The following is a 20419-nucleotide window of genomic DNA, read 5'->3' as shown; positions in this document are numbered from 1 at the left end:
GTTCTTATGATCAGTCAATACCACCACGCGATGCTTAGCTCCTTCAAGCCAATGACGCCACTCCTCGAATGCCCACTTCATGGCCAGCAACTCTCGGTTGCCCACATCATAATTACGCTAAGCAGGCGAAAACTTCCTGGAAAAGAAAGCGCATGGTTTCATCACTGAGCAACCAGAACCTCTCTGCGACAAAACAGCCCCTGCTCCAATCTCAGAAGCATCAACCTCGACCTGGAACGGAAGAGAAACATCTGGTTGACACAACACAGGGGCAGAAGAAAAACGACGCTTCAACTCTTGAAAAGCTTCCACAGCAGCAGAAGACCAATTGACCACATCAGCACCCTTCATGGTCAAATCGGTCAATGGCTTAGCAATACTAGAAAAATTGCAGATGAAGCGACGATAAAAATTAGCAAAGCCCAGGAACTTTTGCAGACTTTTCAGAGATGTCGGCTGAGTCCAATCATGGATGGCTTGGACCTTAACAGGATCCATCTCGATAGTAGAAGGGGAAAAGATGAACCCCAAAAATGAAACCTTCTGCACACCAAAGAGACACTTTGATCCCTTCACAAACAAAGAATTAGCACGCAGGACCTGAAAAACTGTTCAGACCTGCTTCACATGAGACTCCCAATCATCCGAGAAGATCAAAATGTCATCCAAGTACACAATCAGGAATTTATCCAGGTACTCTCGGAAGATGTCATGCATAAAGGACTGAAACACTGATGGAGCATTGGCAAGTCCGAACGGCATCACGAGATACTCAAAATGACCCTCGGGCGTATTAAATGCAGTTTTCCATTCATCACCTTGCTTAATTCGCACCAGATTATACGCACCACGAAGATCTATCTTTGTGAACCAACTAGCCCCCTTAATCCGAGCAAACAGATCAGATAACAATGGCAAGGGGTACTGAAATTTAACCGTGATCTTATTAAGAAGGCGGTAATCTATACAAGGTCTCAGCGAACCATCCTTCTTGGCTACAAAAAAGAACCCTGCTCCTAATGGCGACGATGACGGGCGAATATGCCCCTTCTCCAGGGATTCCTTCACATAACTGAGCATAGCAGTGTGCTCAGGCACGGACAAATTAAACAATCGACCTTTTGGGAATTTACTACCAGGAATCAAATTGATAGCACAATCACAATCCCTATGCGGAGGTAGGGTATTGGACTTGGGCTCATCAAATACATCCCGGTAATCAGACAAGAACTCTGGGACCTCAGAAGGAGTGGATGACGAAATTGACAGAAATGGAACATCACCATGTACCCCCTGACAACCCTAGCTGGACACCGACATGGATTTCCAATCTAATACTGGATTATGGGCTTGTAGCCATGGCAACCCCAACACGACCACATCATGCAGATTATGCAACACCAGAAAGCGAATAACCTCCTGATGTGCAGGAGCCATGCACATGGTCAGCTGGGTCCAGTATTGAGGCTTATTCTTGGCCAAAGGCGTAGCATCAATTCCTCTCAATGGAATAGGACACTGCAAGGGCTCCAAGAAAAACCCACAACGCTTAGCATATTCCAAGTCCATCAAATTCAGGGCAGCGCCTGAATCCACAAATGCCATGACAGAATATGATGACAAAGAGCAGATCAAGGTAACGGACAGAAGAAATTTTGACTGTACAGTACCAATGGTGGCAGACCTAGCGAACCGCTTAGTGCGCTTAGGACAATCAGAGATAGCATGAGTGGAATCACCACAGTAGAAACACAGACCATTCAGACGTCTATGTTCTTGCCGTTCAACTCTGGTCAAGGTCCTATCACACTGCATAGGCTCAGGTTTAAGCTCAGGTAATACCGCCAAATGGTGCACAGGTTTACGCTCACGCAAGCGTCGACCGATCTGAATGGCCAAAGACATAGACTCATTCAAACCAGCAGGCATAGGAAATCCCACCATGACATCCTTAAGGGCTTCAGAGAGACCCTTTCTGAATATTGCTGCCAGCGCAGATTCATTCCATTGAGTGAGCACTGACCACTTTCTAAATTTCTGACAATATACCTCTATCTCATCCTGAGCCTGACAAAGAGCCAGCAAATTTTTTTCTGCCTGATCCACTGAATTAGGCTCATCGTACAGCAACCCAAGCGCCAGGAAAAACGCATCGATATTACTCAATGCAGGATCTCCTGACGCAAGAGAAAACGCCCAGTCCTGAGGGTCGCCGCGCAAAAAAGAAATGACGATCCTAACCTGTTGAATTGGGTCACCAGAAGAGCGAGGTTTCAAAGCCAGAAATAGTTTACAATTATTTTTGAAACTCAGAAATTTAGTTCCATCTCCAAAAAACAAATCTGGAATAGGAATTCTCGGTTCAAGCAAAGAATTCTGGACCACAAAATCTTGAATATTTTGAACTCTTGCCGTGAGCTGATCCACACATGAAGACAGACCTTTAATGTCCATTGCTACACCTGTGTCCTGAACCACCCAAATGTCTAGGGGAAAAAAAAGACAAAACACAGTGCAAAGAAAAAAAAATGGTCTCAGGACTTCTTTTTTCCCTCTATTGAGAATCATTAGCACTTTAGGCTTCCTGTACTGTTATGAAAGGCAATTCAGAATCACAATGGACATGGAGGTCAGAGCACATACAGTGAACTGACAATAACCCAAAATAATAGAACGAGCTCTGAGACGTGGGAACTCTGCAGACCGCAATCCCTAAGCCTATCAAACCACACTAAAGGTAGCCGTGGAGCGCTCCTGACCAGAACCTAGGCGCCTCGTCACAGCCTGAGAAACTAGCTAATCCTGAAGATAGAAAAATAAGCCTACCTTGCCTCAGAGAAATTCCCCAAAGGAAAAGGCAGCCCCCCACATATAATGACTGTGAGTAAGATGAAAACACAAACATAGAGATGAAACAGATTTAGCAAAGTGAGGCCCGACTAGCTGAACAGAACGAGGATAGGGAAGATAACTTTGCGGTCAGCACAAAAACCTATAAAAAACCACGCAGAGGGGACAAAAAGATCCTCCGCACCGACTAACGGTACGGAGGTGGTCCCTCTGCGTCTCAGAGCTTCCAGCAGGCGAGAAAAACCAATAAAGCAAGCTGGACAGAAAAATAGCAACAAAATAACATAAGCAAAACCGGTGCGAAACCGGCTAAATAAGATTAAAATAGATAAATCTCCGGGTCCGGATGGCATACACCCACGAGAACTAAGAGAACTAAGTAATGTAATAGATAAACCATTATTTCTTATTTTTAGTGACTCTATAGCGACAGGGTCTGTTCCGCAGGACTGGCGCATAGCAAATGTGGTGCCAATATTCAAAAAGGGCTCTAAAAGTGAACCTGGAAATTATAGGCCAGTAAGTCTAACCTCTATTGTTGGTAAAATATTTGAAGGGTTTCTGAGGGATGTTATTCTGGATTATCTCAATGAGAATAACTGTTTAACTCCATATCAGCATGGGTTTATGAGAAATCGCTCCTGTCAAACCAATCTAATCAGTTTTTATGAAGAGGTAAGCTATAGACTGGACCACGGTGAGTCATTGGACGTGGTATATCTCGATTTTTCCAAAGCGTTTGATACCGTGCCGCACAAGAGGTTGGTACACAAAATGAGAATGCTTGGTCTGGGGGAAATTGTGTGTAAATGGGTTAGTAACTGGCTTAGTGATAGAAAGCAGAGGGTGGTTATAAATGGTATAGTCTCTAACTGGGTCGCTGTGACCAGTGGGGTACCGCAGGGGTCAGTATTGGGACCTGTTCTCTTCAACATATTCATTAATGATCTGGTAGAAGGTTTACACAGTAAAATATCGATATTTGCAGATGATACAAAACTATGTAAAGCAGTTAATACAAGAGAAGATAGTATTCTGCTACAGATGGATCTGGATAAGTTGGAAACTTGGGCTGAAAGGTGGCAGATGAGGTTTAACAATGATAAATGTAAGGTTATACACATGGGAAGAGGGAATCAATATCACCATTACACACTGAACGGGAAACCACTGGGTAAATCTGACAGGGAGAAGGACTTGGGGATCCTAGTTAATGATAAACTTACCTGGAGCAGCCAGTGCCAGGCAGCAGCTGCCAAGGCAAACAGGATCATGGGGTGCATTAAAAGAGGTCTGGATACACATGATGAGAGCATTATACTGCCTCTGTACAAATCCCTAGTTAGACCGCACATGGAGTACTGTGTCCAGTTTTGGGCACCGGTGCTCAGGAAGGATATAATGGAACTAGAGAGAGTACAAAGGAGGGCAACAAAATTAATAAAGGGGATGGGAGAACTACAATACCCAGATAGATTAGCGAAATTAGGATTATTTAGTCTAGAAAAAAGACGACTGAGGGGCGATCTAATAACCATGTATAAGTATATAAGGGGACAATACAAATATCTCGCTGAGGATCTGTTTATACCAAGGAAGGTGACGGGCACAAGGGGGCATTCTTTGCGTCTGGAGGAGAGAAGGTTTTTCCACCAACATAGAAGAGGATTCTTTACTGTTAGGGCAGTGAGAATCTGGAATTGCTTGCCTGAGGAGGTGGTGATGGCGAACTCAGTCGAGGGGTTCAAGAGAGGCCTGGATGTCTTCCTGGAGCAGAACAATATTGTATCATACAATTATTAGGTTCTGTAGAAGGACGTAGATCTGGGTATTTATTATGATGGAATATAGGCTGAACTGGATGGACAAATGTCTTTTTTCGGCCTTACTAACTATGTTACTATGTTACTATGTAAAACTTAGCTTTGCAGAGCAGCAGGCCACAGGAATGATCCAGGGAAAAAACAAGTCCCACACTGAAACATTGACAGGAAGCATAGATCAAAGCATCAGGTGGAGTTAAGTAGAGAAGAAGCTAACGAGCTCACCAGATCACCTGAGGGAGGAAACTCAGAAGCTGCAGTACCACTTTCCTCCACAAACGGAAGATCCCAGAGAGAATCAGCCGAAGTACCACTTGTGACCACAGGAGTGAACTCTGCCACAGAATTCACAACACATGGGCCCATTTTCCCTTTTGTATTTTTTTTTATGTAAAAGATAAATTACATTTATATCTATATATTTTATTGCCTAAAATACATAGGAAATGTGTCCTCTTCAACTTTAGACCTTTTAGAGATCATTTCAACTTGCCTAACTGTTCACAGTAACAGTAATTTAGACCAGGGGTGCTCAAACTTTTTGCATGCCACTGTAGAGCTTAGAAGGATTCAGCTAGTCTTTTTTTAATCACATGATGCCAAGACCTAACGGAAAAAAGAAGAATTGGGTAGAAAGGCAAAATGAGCAATTGTAAGTACACCGTGCAATGTAATATGATTATAATATATTAAGAAGATAAAAACTGTGATGGGAGTTCTTTTAATTGAAATTTCGTCTTTTAATTAAAATCTTACTTTGCAAAGGAATGTACTCATTTATTCAGAGCACTGTATATACATTTTTCTAACCAGGAAAATAAAAAATAAAAAATCTAAAAGAAAATGAATTTACCTCTAATTTACAGGCGCGGTCCCGGCTGAGGGGTTCCAGCGGAAAACTGAGGTTGTTACCTTCTGCCAGTGAGCGCAGGTCAAAATAATACTTGGCATAGACACTGGAAGGAACGTTAATGTTGAACTGCAGCAACTCCAGAAACTGGCGCTCCAGCTCGTTCCTAGTAAGAAGTAGAAAGGGGAATAAACATTGTATGAGACAAGACGGATTGAAGTCCTCCATACACATTAGATAAACGTCGGCTCGTTTTGACGGGATAGGCAATCCATCCTGACTACGTCAACACATGAAGTAGGCGGGAAAGAAGGATCCGGCTGCCGGAATTTAAAGGCTTAATGCTTTTATTTGGTAAGATGAGGAGTCTCTCTGTGTGTGGGGGAGTTAGGAGAGACAGCCGTTGGCCAAATGATCATTTAACCCGAGAACTATCTAATGTTTAGGACCGTCTTAAAGAAGCTTTTTGAGACAGCCGGGCAACTTCAACAATCTACGCTCAGAAATGGAGTCCCGTTGATTGAACTAGATGCTCCATGAAGTTAAAATCAATTACTTATTTCTGACAATAATACTTTCTACAGGTGATGTCAGCATGATAAAAAGTGGTTTGGTTTGTTGGTCAAAATGCAAAACTATAAAACAAATGTACTTTAATTCAGATCCCCTTTCTAGGTCCTGGAAACTTTCAGCTTCCTACTTCTCTCTGTTTCGTAGACATGTATGAAAGAGGTTGCTTATCTGGCATAGTTTATCAGATAAGCCAGCAACCTTGTTTTTTTTTATCAGCCTTGATGGATAAGGGGGATGGCATAGCTATTTAAAGGTACCGTCACACTAGACGATATCGCTAGCGATCCGTGACGTTGCAGCGTCCTCGCTAGCGATATCGTCCAGTGTGACAGGCAGCAGCGATCAGGCCCCTGCTGTGCTGTCGCTGGTCGGGGAAGAAAGTCCAGAACTTTATTTGGTCGCTGGACTCCCCGCAGACATCGCTGAATCGGCGTGTGTGACACCGATTCAGCGATGTCTTCACTGGTAACCAGGGTAAACATCGGGTAACTAAGCGCAGGGCCGCGCTTAGTAACCCGATGTTTACCCTGGTTACCATCCTAAAAGTAAAAAAACAAACACTACATACTTACCTACAACCGTCTGTCCTCCAGCGCTGTGCTCTGCACTCCTCCTGCTCTGGCTGTGAGCATCGGTCAGCCGGAAAGCAGAGCGGTGACGTCACCGCTCTGCTTTCCGGCCGCTGTGCTCACAGTCAGTACAGGAGGAGAGCAGAGCACAGCGCCGGGGACAGACAGCGGTAGGTAAGTATGTACTGTTTTTTTTTTTTTTTACTTTTAGGATGGTAACCAGGGTAAACATCGGGTTACTAAGCGTGGCCCTGCGCTTAGTTACCCGATGTTTACCCTGGTTACCGGCATCGTTGGTCGCTGGAGAGCGGTCTGTGTGACAGCTCTCCAGCGACCAAACAGCGACGCTGCAGCGATCCAGATCGTTGTCGGTATCGCTGCAGCGTCGCTAAGTGTGACGGTACCTTAACACTAGAAGTCCCGGGAATTTCAAGATCCCCCCTGAAGTCCTGAGAGAGGGTCAAATGACCCTCAGTCCATAGTGACACCTTAATTAGCATCCTTTCATTTGTAAATGTGCTCTTGCCTGAGGAATCTGCAGGGGGGATTATCTAAGATAAGAGTGTGTAAACAGAATAATGCAAGCAATTCCTGAGTGTGGGGGTTGCTGCTCACAAGAAAAACCTATTTTGGTTTCTCCCTGAGTGTGGCGGAGAAACCTATTTTGTTCACAGGAAAGAAAATGGAGAGAAGGTACACCATTGAAGAGACATTGGAACTGATTCTGAGCAACACAAACCCTTCAGACTCAGATGGAGAAGACATAGTCCTTCAACCGGCACATGTGGGGTCTGTGCTGACACATGCCGTAGGCACGGACATACGGGACACATGTTCCCCTATGGTCCCATTCCGCACGAACTGTGTCTCTGTGTGGAGCACGTGTGTCCGTCTGCTCCACACAGAGACATGTCCGTTGTTTTGCGGAAGCACGGACCGCTTTTTGCCGAAAACATCCATGCACACAGATGTCATCCGTGTGACTTCCGTGTGCACGGACAACGGAGGAAAGTGAAAAGCCTAAAAATAAAGAATTTCATATTCACCTCAGTCCAGCGCTGACAGTTCCTCTCACTTCCGGTGCCGCTCATTAGGCTATGAATATTCACTTCACTGAGCCCAAGAGTGAACCGGAAGTGAGAGGAGAAGAGGCGCTGGAGGGAGGCGAGTATGTGGTGACAGCAGACAGCGCTATCTGTGGATTCACGGATAGCACACGGACATCACCCACGGTGCACGGGGGCCAAAAGGGATCCTGTTCTGCTTGTTTCAAAAACGGACGGAACAGGATGCCAAAAAAGGCAGTGTGAGTTAACTATTTTATTTCCTGACTATCTTTTTTATTTTGAACCAAAACAAAATGCTTATTTGAAATTATTTATCTTGCAGATGAGGAGACTCCTCCTCTACCAAAAAAGAGAGCTCGGTTGGCGAGTGAGCCGACAGAGACCGCAAAAGATGGCACAGTGTGGCATGAAGTACAAGTGGGGAAACATCTCCATTTGACCCCAATAGAACCGTACCCTACAGATGGAGAGCCAAGTGCTAAGGCCAGACGAAGAGTCGCCTTCCGAGCTTCCTCTGTTTTATCAGTCTTGACATGCTTCGTAGCATTGAAGAATGGACTACTCAACATGCACGTCACACGGAGCAGGTGGATTGGTTCATGGGTCTCCCGGAACTAATGGCATTTATTTCAGTCATTATCTTGCGGGGGGTGACCAAGATTCCATCACTACATGACAGCTGGTCAGCAAACCTGGGAAACCCAAGGATCATTGTCACTATGACCCGAAACCGCAGAACTGTAACCACGGACAATTTCTTTACATCATTGTCACTTGCACAACGACTGCTTAGCCGGGAAACCACTATCCTCGGCACAATCAACAAGAGTCGCCGGGAACTTCCTCAATCCGCTAGACAGATGGACCGCACTGAATTCACCACTCAGGTGTTTTCAACCACTGGTGCCACACTGACAGTGTATGCACCCAAACGAAAGAAGGCCGTCTACATTCTCAGCAGCATGCACAGCGTGGTTGAGACTGAGGATACCAACAAAAGGAAGCCAAACACGGTCACACAATACAACCACACAAAGTGCGGTGTGGATGTAATGGACCAAATGGTGCGGGAGTACAGCGTGCGTGCAGGAACACGGAGATGGCCAGTCGCCGTGTTCTACAACATGATTGACATGGCAGCACTCTATGCTCATGTACTTTATCAGGCATGCACTGGGGTGCGGGAGAGACGGGTGGACTTCCTGGTTGAGCTTGCAAAAGAGTTAGGTGGCCGTCATGTGACTGAAAAGAAGGCACGCAAGGAGAAACTCCTTTGGCAACTTCTTTCCACACCCAGCCTTGGCAAAAGGGTGAAGTGTCAGGTCAACCATCGATGCACGAACAATTGTGCAACTGAGAGATGTGTTGACTGCTACAAATACACGTGTGGCAAATGTACCAGGGACATACCCAGGCAGTGCCAGGTATGTTCCGACATGTTCATACAGACTGCTGAGTGAGTGCTGAAATGCTAGTCACACAAGGACATGCCACTCACATACACACAGCCCCCTACTGCAGCCTATGGAAAATATGTGTGGAATTGTTTTATTCCTTGTATTTTTTTAACATTTTTATAACAAAAATAAAAAGCATCCTTTGATGCGTGCTCCTTTACTCCCCTACCCCCATGTATTTGTCTTTACCCTTTCCCCCCTGCCCTCTTCCCACTCCTCCACCAACATCCCTCCCTGTTGTATAATTTGATTATATTGTTTTCTTGTTCACGGTTTGATCACATTTGTTTGGCCATGCCGCTTATACACTGCTCATCTTGAAAATGTGACTATTTGTTTGATGTTGGTGTGAAATAACCCTTTAGTGAAAAAAAAATCATTGGTTTTTTAAAAAAAAATTAAAAGCATCAAAACAAATAACAGTTGTTCTTTTGTATATTTTTCACACTAAAATTTCAGTCCTCTTGTGGGAAGAATGAACATGCTGCGATTTTTTTTCGTTAGTGTGATTGAGGCCTAAAGATACAGTTACACGTTACGATCTCGTTGATGATATCGTTTGAAAACGTCACATGATCACGTCGTTCATGCAATGTCGTTTTCACATCGTTGCGTGTAACGTGAAGATATCGGACGAACACATCGTTGGATCGCTGATCGCAGATTTGAGGTCAGGATCTCAAATCTGACGATCCTCGTCCAATTATGTGTCAGAAGATGTGCAGCATCGTTCAGTGTAAAGGTACCTTCACACTAAACGACGCTGCAGCGATCCAGACAACGATCCGGATCGCTGCAGCGTCGCTGTTTGGTCGCTGGAGAGCTGTCACACAGACCGCTCTGCAGCGACCAACGATCCCGAGGTCCCCGGGTAACCAGGGTAAACATCGGGTTACTAAGCGCAGGGCCGCGCTTAGTAACCCGATGTTTACCCTGGATACCATCCTAAAAGTAAAAAAAACCAAACGCTTCATACTTACCTCCCGCTGTCTGTCCCCGGCGCTCTGCTTCTCTGTACTGGCTGTGAGCACAGCGGCCGGAAAGCACAGCGGTGACGTCACCACTCTGCTTTCCGGCCGCTGTGCTCACAGTGAGTGCAGGAAAGCACAGCGCCGGGGACAGACAGCGGAAGGTAAGTATGAAGCGTTTTTGTTTTTTTTTTACTTTTAGGATGGTATCCAGGGTAAACATCGGGTTACTAAGCGCGGCCCTGCGCTTAGTAACCCGATGTTTACCCTGGTTACTAGCGAAGACATCGCTGAATCGGTGTCACACACGCCGATTCAGCGATGTCAGCGGGAGAGCCAGCGACCAAAGAAAGGTCTGGCCGTCTAGCCCCAACCAACGACATCACAGCAGGATTCTGATCGCTGCTGTGTGTCAAACTGAACGATATCGCTAGCGAGGACACTGCAACGTCACGGATCGCTAGCGATATAGTTTAGTGTGAAGGTACCTTAACGCTGAGATGAACGATTTTGGTGTAAATTCTCCTATTCCTGCCATTGTGAAAAATCATTCTGCAAACGTTTGCAATGAGGCTAACGCGGAGCCAAAATTTACATCGTTAACAAGATAGTTGCATGTGACGCCTCTTGGACGATGTGAAACTGATTGCACCAACGATGTGATCACGTGACATTTCTAACTATATCGTCGACGAGATCGTAACATGTAACGGTACCTTTGACCGCTGTGGATCCGGAGCAGTTTCCCCTGAGTTTACAGTACAATGTAAACTTATGGGAAACAAAAAACGCTGTGCACATGCTGCGGAAAAATCCGCGCGGAAACGCTGCGGATTACATTCCGCAGCATGTCACTTCTTTCCTGCGGATTTTCACCTGCTCCAATTGGAAACTGCAGATGAAAATCCGCAGAAGAAACCGCAGTAAAAAACGCGATAAATCCGCAGTAAAATTGCAACGGGTTTTCACTGCGGATTTTGGAATTCCGCTGCGGAAAAATCCGCAGTGGAATCCACAAAGTGTGCACATAGCCTTAGACACAAATGCTTCTGGTCATTACTCACAGCTGTACCTTGCTCTAAAATTTCTAATTCTCTATTTAAAATATATAAAAAATGATTAATTGTTTCAGCGCTTTTTTGCACAAATAATACTAAACTAAATACAGTATGTATAGTCTTTATATTATCAAATACAATAAACTGAACAGAACTAACTTGAAACTACATGGGTAAACTGGATGGAAAACAGCAAACAACCTCCTGTGGTGCAACAGTAATGGCCTTAATTATAGAACAAAAGACAGTGAATAGAGATAAGATAAGCTATAGATAAAATCCTTTAGGTCATTTGACCCTTCTCTGGGTTTCAAAAGGTAGAAATGTCAAATGACCAGTCTCTGGGACTTCTAGTGTTAAGTGAGCCAGACAGCCAGCCTGCATCACATTACCAGGACAGTGAGCAGAAAGAAGCCCTCTACTTGTACCAGAAAAGGACTTGGAAATGCAGGTCCCAGGACTAAGAAAAACATGGGGGTCTAAAATAGGCCGACGGGGCAGAAATGAGAATTAAAGCATTAACATTGATCTTACATCTTTTCCAAGAAAAACGTGAAGGTTCCGATAGAACAATAATCGGAAACGAGCCTCCTTATGTAAATATACTACAGATCAAGCTATGAATGGGCAAAATTCTTGATCACTGGCTGATTGGATTGTTTATGTGTGCCATTAGATCATCACTGTCGGCAACTCCTCGCCCCGAGTATGTAGCAGATGTGCTGCCAACAATATGCATGCTGTAAGGGAACAGAAGGATCGAATCCACAATAGCTCTGTCTTCACTTTGTATCAGGACGGGTCATTACAGGAGCAGCGACTTGTACACAGAAGATCAGTGCTCATTTATGGGGAGAAATCTGACGCACTTTTACCGTAAAGGATCATTGACTTACATGTCTTCCACGGTAATGTCTTTCAGGATCTGACAATAGTCCACATTCCACACCGCCTGGTCATCCCAAACCTTAGAGGCAAGTAATATTGCTCCTAGTACAATCCTTTTCCAGTTTGCTGGACAAATGTCTATTTCCGCATAGGTTAACAGTCGTTCTAGATAAACCTGGAAATAATACACAGAGACTCAGACATGGTTCATCAATGATGGCACAGCAAGAGGAAACTAAACCGTTTAAAAAGTACCTGTCACTTGCTTAAAAACATTGGTTCAAATATATTATAAAAATCCCTGAGCTCCCCTGATTCTGTCATTTTTTCCCGTTTTGCTCTCCATGACGCCATTGCAGAGATAATTACATTTGTTGTTTTGCAGAGTAATATGTGAAATCTCTGCTTGTAGTCCAACTGGACATTTCTCCAGAGTCTTCACTGTGGTCTTGAGCTTGGACCCCTCCTCACACAGCTTGGCAGAGTGTAAGGCGGAGTGAAGAAATAGTCAAGCTTCATGAATAGATTATTTCTCATTTACAAGGAATCCATACAGAGGGCATAAAAGTCAGGATGACAGGTAATCTAGCGTTGGTGTAACGCTCACATCTATGTGTTTCAGGTGAAGACTCATGATGCGTTAAGAAAGGTAGCCCACACTATTATATAGTATATATTACTATAAATGGCAGCACCAGAACAAGACTCTATATAATAGTAGGTGCTGCCTTTCTAGCGCATCATGATTAAGCATGAGTGTTGACGTGAAACGCGTAGATGTGAGGGTGACCCCAACGCTAGATCTCCTGAAAACATGACTTATGTCCTGTGTATGGATTCCATGTAAATAAATAAGAATCTATTTGTGAAGCTGGATTATTTCTTCGCTCGTCGTTTATTTGGGCTGTGGCAGAGCCATGTCCGAGCTTCGAATAGATGGAGTGAACGTCAATGGTGAACTAGAATTTACGTTAGTATAGGAGACTGCAAGATAAGCTGCTGAGCTGTGGTTGGCAGAGTCTGGAGTTATGGCACATGCCCCAAGAGAAAAAGGAAGAAATAGCCAATTGACAACAAATCAGAGATTTCACATACTACACTTCAAAAGCAACAAATGTCAATATTTCTGCAACGGAGTGACCCAGCGCAAAACCGAGAAGAGCAGCAGAATCAGGGGGGCTCAGGGATTTCTACGAGGTATTTAACTTGACTTTTAAAAGCAAGGGACAAGTCGTCTAGAACAACATGTCATTGTGCACATAACTAGTCATTCATAGGAGGTACATGCGATAGCATTCACCATCAACAGAAGGCGGTCTAACAGGCCCCAATATATATGCACATTTCTTGTATACTCTAGGATATGGATTTAATCACTGGACAGGATGGAAGGACGGAGGGCAGGATAGATCTGATCTTCTAGCCGCTTTACAACCCAATCTGCATGGAATACCGGATGCCGTCACTTCGTGGCATAGTCCTGATAAATGTGGCACAGTACAGTTGTATTCCTGCTGTTCTCGGGAACTATTTTCCGCACTATTAATAATGTGTATCTAGCCGTGTCTGTTTTCATAACCATGACTGTGAAACCCTCTGCTCATCTTATCTGTGCCCAGCCATGATGCCACTTATTAAATCTTTCTGGATTTCTCTTTCTACACAAGCTGAAATAGGAGATCGGATCGCCAATAATTAAATGGAATATTCAAAGGCAGATACATGATTTAATTTCCTGTGGCTTTTCCAAGAATACCGTCGTCAGCAGGACGTGATAAAAATGCATCAATTTCAGCTGGACTAGAGGAAACACATAATCACAGCCTGGAGATCACCGTGTCATGAAATCATTTCTCACCAACAATGAGGGAATACCATATAAGTGGCCTCTGCCATTGCCATGGGGCTATAAGACGGTGGAGGGATCATCAGAAATGGGGACCTTTTGGGATGGATGTATAACATACTGGGCAGCCCAGATTTTTGGTGCACTACATGTATGTCTGTGAGTGGCACTATCACCCCTTTATGGCTTATATGGACAATCCAAAAATGAGCCAATGAGCTTTTGTTTTTTGCCTTTTTAGGAATGCTTGACTATTGGCCCAAATAAAGAGGCCAGCAATCACCGGTTTGTATGCATAAAAATCATCGTTACCAGCAGAAAATGGTCCCATGTAAAGAGTAGATGTGCTGCTGATAACATGATGCTGTATGGATAATAGGATTAGCAACTGTTCTGTCCCAATCGCAGTTTTATCAGCCTATGTTAAAGACCGCCTATTGGCTTGAACATAACCGATCAGAAGTAATTTAAAGGGAGTGTGTCAGCAGTTTTTGCTATGTAATCTGAAGACACCATGAGGTCGTGGATAAAAGACAGATTTCAGTGATGCCTCTCTTATCAAGCTCAGGTGGTTTTATTTGCTTACGATCAGTGTTTTATCACCAGGAGATTATCATTGCTGGGCCTAGCTGATTGCATGAGCCCTAATCTGACACGCCCCCTCCTGTGATAAGCACCTCACTGTCTATGGACATTGTATATACAGAGCCTGGTGGGGCGGCGTTAGTTTTCTCAGCTCTGCTTCATTTCTAAATCTAAAAGCTCCGATTGTGTCAGAAAGGCTGCACCCAGTAATCTAAGTGACACATCATTGGATTCAGATTCTCTTTGCCTACAATACTCTGCTCTCAGATAAGGTAGCAAATACCTGCTTTAACCCTTTAACAGTCACAGTCAGCCCGTCTAGATAAGCCCCAATATTATGAGAGATTGTACTGCAATCTTGCATGCTCTATGTGCATTACTGGACTAATAGAAGCGCATGTTATTTAAGAATGCTTTCAAATGCTCTGAAAAAAATAAATAAAAAACAGGTCTAAAACAAACCAGGGATCATAACATAAAAACAGGGACAATCGTGGCAAATGCTGTAAGGACAAGTCCAGCAATACCTTTACATGACCAGCCCTTTCCTATGTTACTGAGAAATCAGCGTTTGTATTGATATGCAAATAAGGCTGAAGGGCTATGATAGATCTGAAGCCTGGGTCACTCCAGCTCTATTCCCCACCCAGTGCTTGACTTACAGCTCGTTTGCCTTAAGTCACAAAGCATATACGCTCTCAGTCAAGCAGGAGGAGGTGGGACTATGGGTAATAGAGCTGGAGTGACAGAGTCTTCAGATCTACCATAGCACTTCAGACTCATTTGCATATCAATTAAAATGCCGATTTCTCAGTAATGGAGGAATGAACTGGCCAAAAGTATTGCTGGACTTGTCTTTGAAAAAGATCTATACACATATTAATAGTTTTGGGGTTGAAATCCTGCTGACAGATTCACTTTAAAAAGGAATCAAGTAATGATCCGTTATCAGTCTTTAAATGCAAGGCAGAAAATAGGATGATTGTTATTTTATCTAGTAAGAGTCGTCGTAAAACTGCACAAACCAAGGTCAGACTTACCAAAGTTACTATGGCACATTCAGCTGTCAGCTGGGCAGCGTTGAAGAGCGTCCGCACAAACCGATAGATGTGTTTCTGCTCTGGATCATGCTTCTCATAATCAGATGGGACCTCGGATTTCTGCAATGGTGAATTACATATTAAATATCCTATCCCCAGTGCTAGAAACACTTGGAGTAGAGAGAAGCAAAAACATTCAAACTACCCTGGTCTGTAGTCTAGTTCAGTCCTCCATGGCTGCCGGCAGCGCAAGCTTTGAAGTTGGTAATCCTCTACACAGCATCCTGGGGGTGCGCTGCCCCTCACCAAGACATGATGTTGTGGGGGCAGTAAGGCACTGAGAATGCAGAGGAATGCCTGCGCAGAAGAGAGCAGCCCTGGTCCAGCTGCCATGAGGGACCGAACTGGATGATGGGACATATATTTCATATAGATATATATCTCTATACACATGCATACATACAGTTGTGCTCAAAAGTTTACATACCCCGGCCAAATTTCTGCTTTCTTGGCCTTTTTTCAGAGAATATGAATGATAACACCAACACTTTTTCTCCACTCATGGCTAGTGGTTGGGTGAAGCCATTTATTGTCAAACTATTGTATTTTCTCTTATTAAATCATAATAATGACAAACAAAAACATCCAAATGACCCTGCTCAAAAGTTCACATACCCCATTTCTTAATACCGTGTATTACCCCCTCTAACATCAATGACAGCTTGAAGTCTTTTGTGGTAGTTGTGGATGAGGTTCTTTATTTTCTCAGATGGTTAAACTGCCCACTCTTCATGGCAAAAAGCCTCCAGGTCCTGTAAATTCCTGGGCTGTCTAGCATGAACTGCACAACTGAGATCTCCCAGAGTGGCTCAATGATATTGAGGTTAGGAGACTGAGATGGCCACTCCAGAACATGCACTTTGTTCTACTGTAGCCAATGACAGGTTGACTTGGCCTTGTGTTTTGAATCGTTGGCATGTTGGAGCGTCCAAGTACGTCCCATGCACAGCTTCCGGGCTGATGATTGCAAATTTGCCTCCAGTATTTGCTGATAACATGCTGCATTCATCTTTTCTTCAACTTTGATCAAGTTTTCTGTGCCTTTGTAGATCAAACATCCCCAAAACATCAGCAATCCTCCTCCATTCTTTACAGTAGGAATGGTGTTCCTTTCATCATAGGCTTAGTTGACCTCTCTCCAAATGTACACTTATGGTGGCGGCCAAAAAGTTAAATTTTGGTCTCCTCACTCTAAATTACCTTGTTCCAGAAGTTTGAGGCTTGTCTCTGTGCTGTTTTGCATATTGTAGGCGAGATACTTTGTGGCATTTGCTCAGTAATAACTTTCTTCTGGCGACTCGACCATGCAGCCCATTTTTTGTCAAGTGCTTCCTTATTGTGCATCTTGAAACAGCCACACAGCTAGTTTTCAGACAATCCTGTATTTCAGCTGATGTTATTTGTGGGTTTTTCTTTGCATCCTAAACAATTTTCCTGGCAGTGGTGGATGACATTTTTGTTGGTCTACCTGACCATCATTTTGTTTTTACAGAGCTTCTGATTTTCCATTTGTTAATCACAGTTTGCTAACATTTGCAGAACGCTGCTGACTGGCATTATCAATTCCTTGGATATCTTTGTGTATCTCTTTCCTGTTTTATACAGTTCAACTACATTTTCCCGTAGAGCTGTTGACTATTCTTTTGCTTTCCCCATGACTCACAATCCAGAAATGTCAGTGGCTGGATGAAAGATGCAAGAGTCTGTCTGGATCCCAGAAACTCACTCTTATGCACACAAACTGATTACAAGCAAACAGGTCACAGGTGAGGATGTTACCTTTAGTAGCCATTGAAACCCATTTGTGTCAACTTCTGTGCATGTTCTCAGGCCAAAATCACCAGGGTATGTGAACTTTTCATCAGGGTCATTTGGATGTTTTGGGTTTTCTTTATGACTCAAAAAGAGAAAACCCAGTAGTTTGACAATAAATGGCTTCACCCAACCACTAACCATGAGTGGAGAAAAAGTTTTGCTGTAATCATTAATATTCTCTGAAAAAAGGCCAAGAAACCAAAAATTTGGCCGGGAGGCGTAAACTTTTGAGCACAACTGTACATACACACTATACACACACACATACATACTTACTGAAAGAGGATGAAGCTTTTCATCAAAAATGTCCAATAACAATCTTCCATCCCCGTCTCTAGAGAATCAAAAAATAACATCAGTAAATCAATAAGAATCTAAATGAAATAAAAACAAACACTTATTCTAAAGCTTTACCACCCAACACCTAAAAATGCAGTGGAAAAAAAACAAACAAATAAAATCTATGGGCAGCATGGTGGCTCAGTGGTTAAGCACTGCAGCCTTGCAGCGTGGGGTCCTGGGTTCAACGCTCACCAAGGACATCTGCAATGAATTTTTATGGTCTCGCCATGTTTGCGTGGGTTTCCTCCGGGTGCTCCAGATTCCACCGACACTCTAAATAAAATACGGATAGGGAATGTATGGTAGATTGTGAGCTCCAATGGGGACAGTGATGATGAGAATATATGTAAAAGCGCTGCAAAATACAGTGCTTTTCCTGCCAAGAGACGCAAGTTTTTGATGCAGAAATGCCGGCAACAAATACTTAGTGTGCACATACCTTTAGGCAGTTTCCTCAACAAATACTATGAACTATTGGTAAGATGTGCCATCAGCGCCTGCTGGCGAGATCTGACCACTGCCATCACTACAGAACCCGAGAATGAAACCGGAGCGCTAGGACAGTGCGGTGCCGCAGCAGCTTCTGGCCACTTAGTTTGGTTCTTTTAATGAGGAAAAAAGTCTAATTGGCAGAATCTAAAGTCCTAGACAGAAAATCAGCTTAAACATCTGCAGAAATATCCTCTGCACCATTGTCATTCTAAGCCACATATTGGCTTCTGTTTTTCACGTACATGTTTTATCTGCATTTTTCATGTACCCATTATAACCTATGTGATGTTCACGTCCGTTTTTTTTTTTTGTGACCAGTATCTTTTATATTTAAAAAAACCCCATAAGAACGGATGCAGAAAAACCAACACGCAGAAAACGTTGGATGAAATCATATGTAGCACACTGATTAAAAACAGGTCATTTTTCTTTTTCTTTTTACACACAAGAAGCAGCAATGTCTAAGTCCAAGTTCACACAATGAGGATTTTGTATTAGTAAAATTGTGTTTATGGACGTGATGGGATTTCACACCCGCACCCCAAGTCCATTTATGCAGCGGAAATCACACACACAAATATATAAGTCGCTGTGGCGCAGCCTGAAAACTCACCAGAAATTTAGGGAACGGAGCCTAAACGAGAGCGAACAGTAATGGGAACCCTATCGATGACCATCCTACAACATCTGTTGGCAATAGTTAATTCATGAAATTACTCGTCGCCTATAATCTAGTCTCTAAAATGCATCTAATTGGTGAGTTCGGGCAGGAATGGAGCAAACCAAAGTGAACCTCAAATACTATAAGAGCTTTTTATTAATAAGACCAAACAGAACCAACAACCTCCAAGCTGGCTGCAGTCTAATTACATTGTCCATCATCTGCCCCCTCCATGATGCAATGGATGGGGACACATTCACCATGTCCACAGCCTATTCCTACAATGACCAGCAGGGGGTGCACAGAGCTCACAATGTGACCCCTGATAATACCAGTGGTTCTTCTATAGACCTCAGCAGGAAATATATTATATTTACAAAAAAAAAAAAAAATCCTCCTCACCCTCAATGGGGGTGGTCTTTGTTAAGGTACCGTCACACTAGACGATATCGCTAGCGATCCGTGACGTTGCAGCGTCCTCGCTAGCGATATCGTCCAGTGTGACAGGCAGCAGCGATCAGGCCCCTGCTGTGCTGTCGCTGGTCGGGGAAGAAAGTCCAGAACTTTATTTGGTCGCTGGACTCCCCGTAGACATCGCTGAATTGGCGTGTGTGACACCGATTCAGCGATGTCTTCACTGGTAACCAGGGTAAACATCGGGTAACTAAGCGCAGGGCCGCACTTAGTAACCCGATGTTTACCCTGGTTACCATCCTAAAAGTAAAAAAAAAACAAACACTACATACTTACCTACAGCTGTCTGTCCTCCAGCGCTGTGCTCTGCACTCCTCCTGTATTGGCTGTGAGCGTCGGTCAGCCGGAAAGCAGAGCGGTGACGTCACCGCTCTGCTTTCCGGCCGCTGTGCTCACACAGACAGTACAGGAGCAGTGCAGAGCGCAGCGCTGGAGGACAGACGGCTGTAGGTAAGTATGTAGTGTTTGTTTTTTTTTACTTTTAGGATGGTAACCAGGGTAAACATCGGGTTACTAAGCGCGGCCCTGCGCTTAGTTACCCGATGTTTACCTTGGTTACCTGCATCGTTGGTCGCTGGAGAGCGGTCTGTGTGACAGCTCTCCAGTGACCAAACAGCGACGCTGCAGCGATCCGGATCGTTGTCGGTATCGCTGCAGCGTCGCTAAGTGTGACGGTACCTTTATCCTTTCTCATTCTCGGGTCCTCTACCAGAGTCCTGGGAGTTTGAGGGTTCTGCGCAGGATCTTAGTTGTTCCCAGCATTAGGCTTTTCTGGACAGAGACCTCAGATGTTGCTCCTGGGATCTGTTGTAGCTATATCCCAACTTAGGGGTCACTGCTCATAGTGCTCCTATCACCAGAAAGTGTTCCCACCATTGAAACTGTTCCGGGAAATTAAATATTTCTTCCAGAAAATGATTGCAATTACACGTTTTGTTATAAATGTTTATTTCCTTTGCGTATTGGAACAACACGAAAAGAATGGAAAAAAAGAGATTGGA

The 20419-nt window shown here is 43.9% G+C and overlaps 1 protein-coding gene across 1 annotated transcript in view; it reads right to left on the bottom strand.

Moving 5' to 3' along the window:
* The window catches only part of CCNY (cyclin Y), a 162122-nt gene that overhangs the window by 14061 nt on the left and 127642 nt on the right, over window positions 1-20419 (bottom strand). Inside the window, exons 6-9 of the mRNA XM_069729689.1 lie at window positions 17726-17783; window positions 15575-15694; window positions 12112-12278; window positions 5527-5689 (exon numbers count right to left, since the gene is read on the bottom strand). Coding sequence (XP_069585790.1) covers window positions 5527-5689; window positions 12112-12278; window positions 15575-15694; window positions 17726-17783 — 508 coding nt within the window. The remainder of the gene's footprint in view (window positions 1-5526; window positions 5690-12111; window positions 12279-15574; window positions 15695-17725; window positions 17784-20419) is intronic.

This window comes from Ranitomeya imitator, chromosome 6, assembly GCF_032444005.1.
Source record: "Ranitomeya imitator isolate aRanImi1 chromosome 6, aRanImi1.pri, whole genome shotgun sequence".
Lineage (NCBI taxonomy): Eukaryota > Metazoa > Chordata > Amphibia > Anura > Dendrobatidae > Ranitomeya > Ranitomeya imitator.
This window is presented reverse-complemented; position numbering and strand designations above follow the sequence as displayed.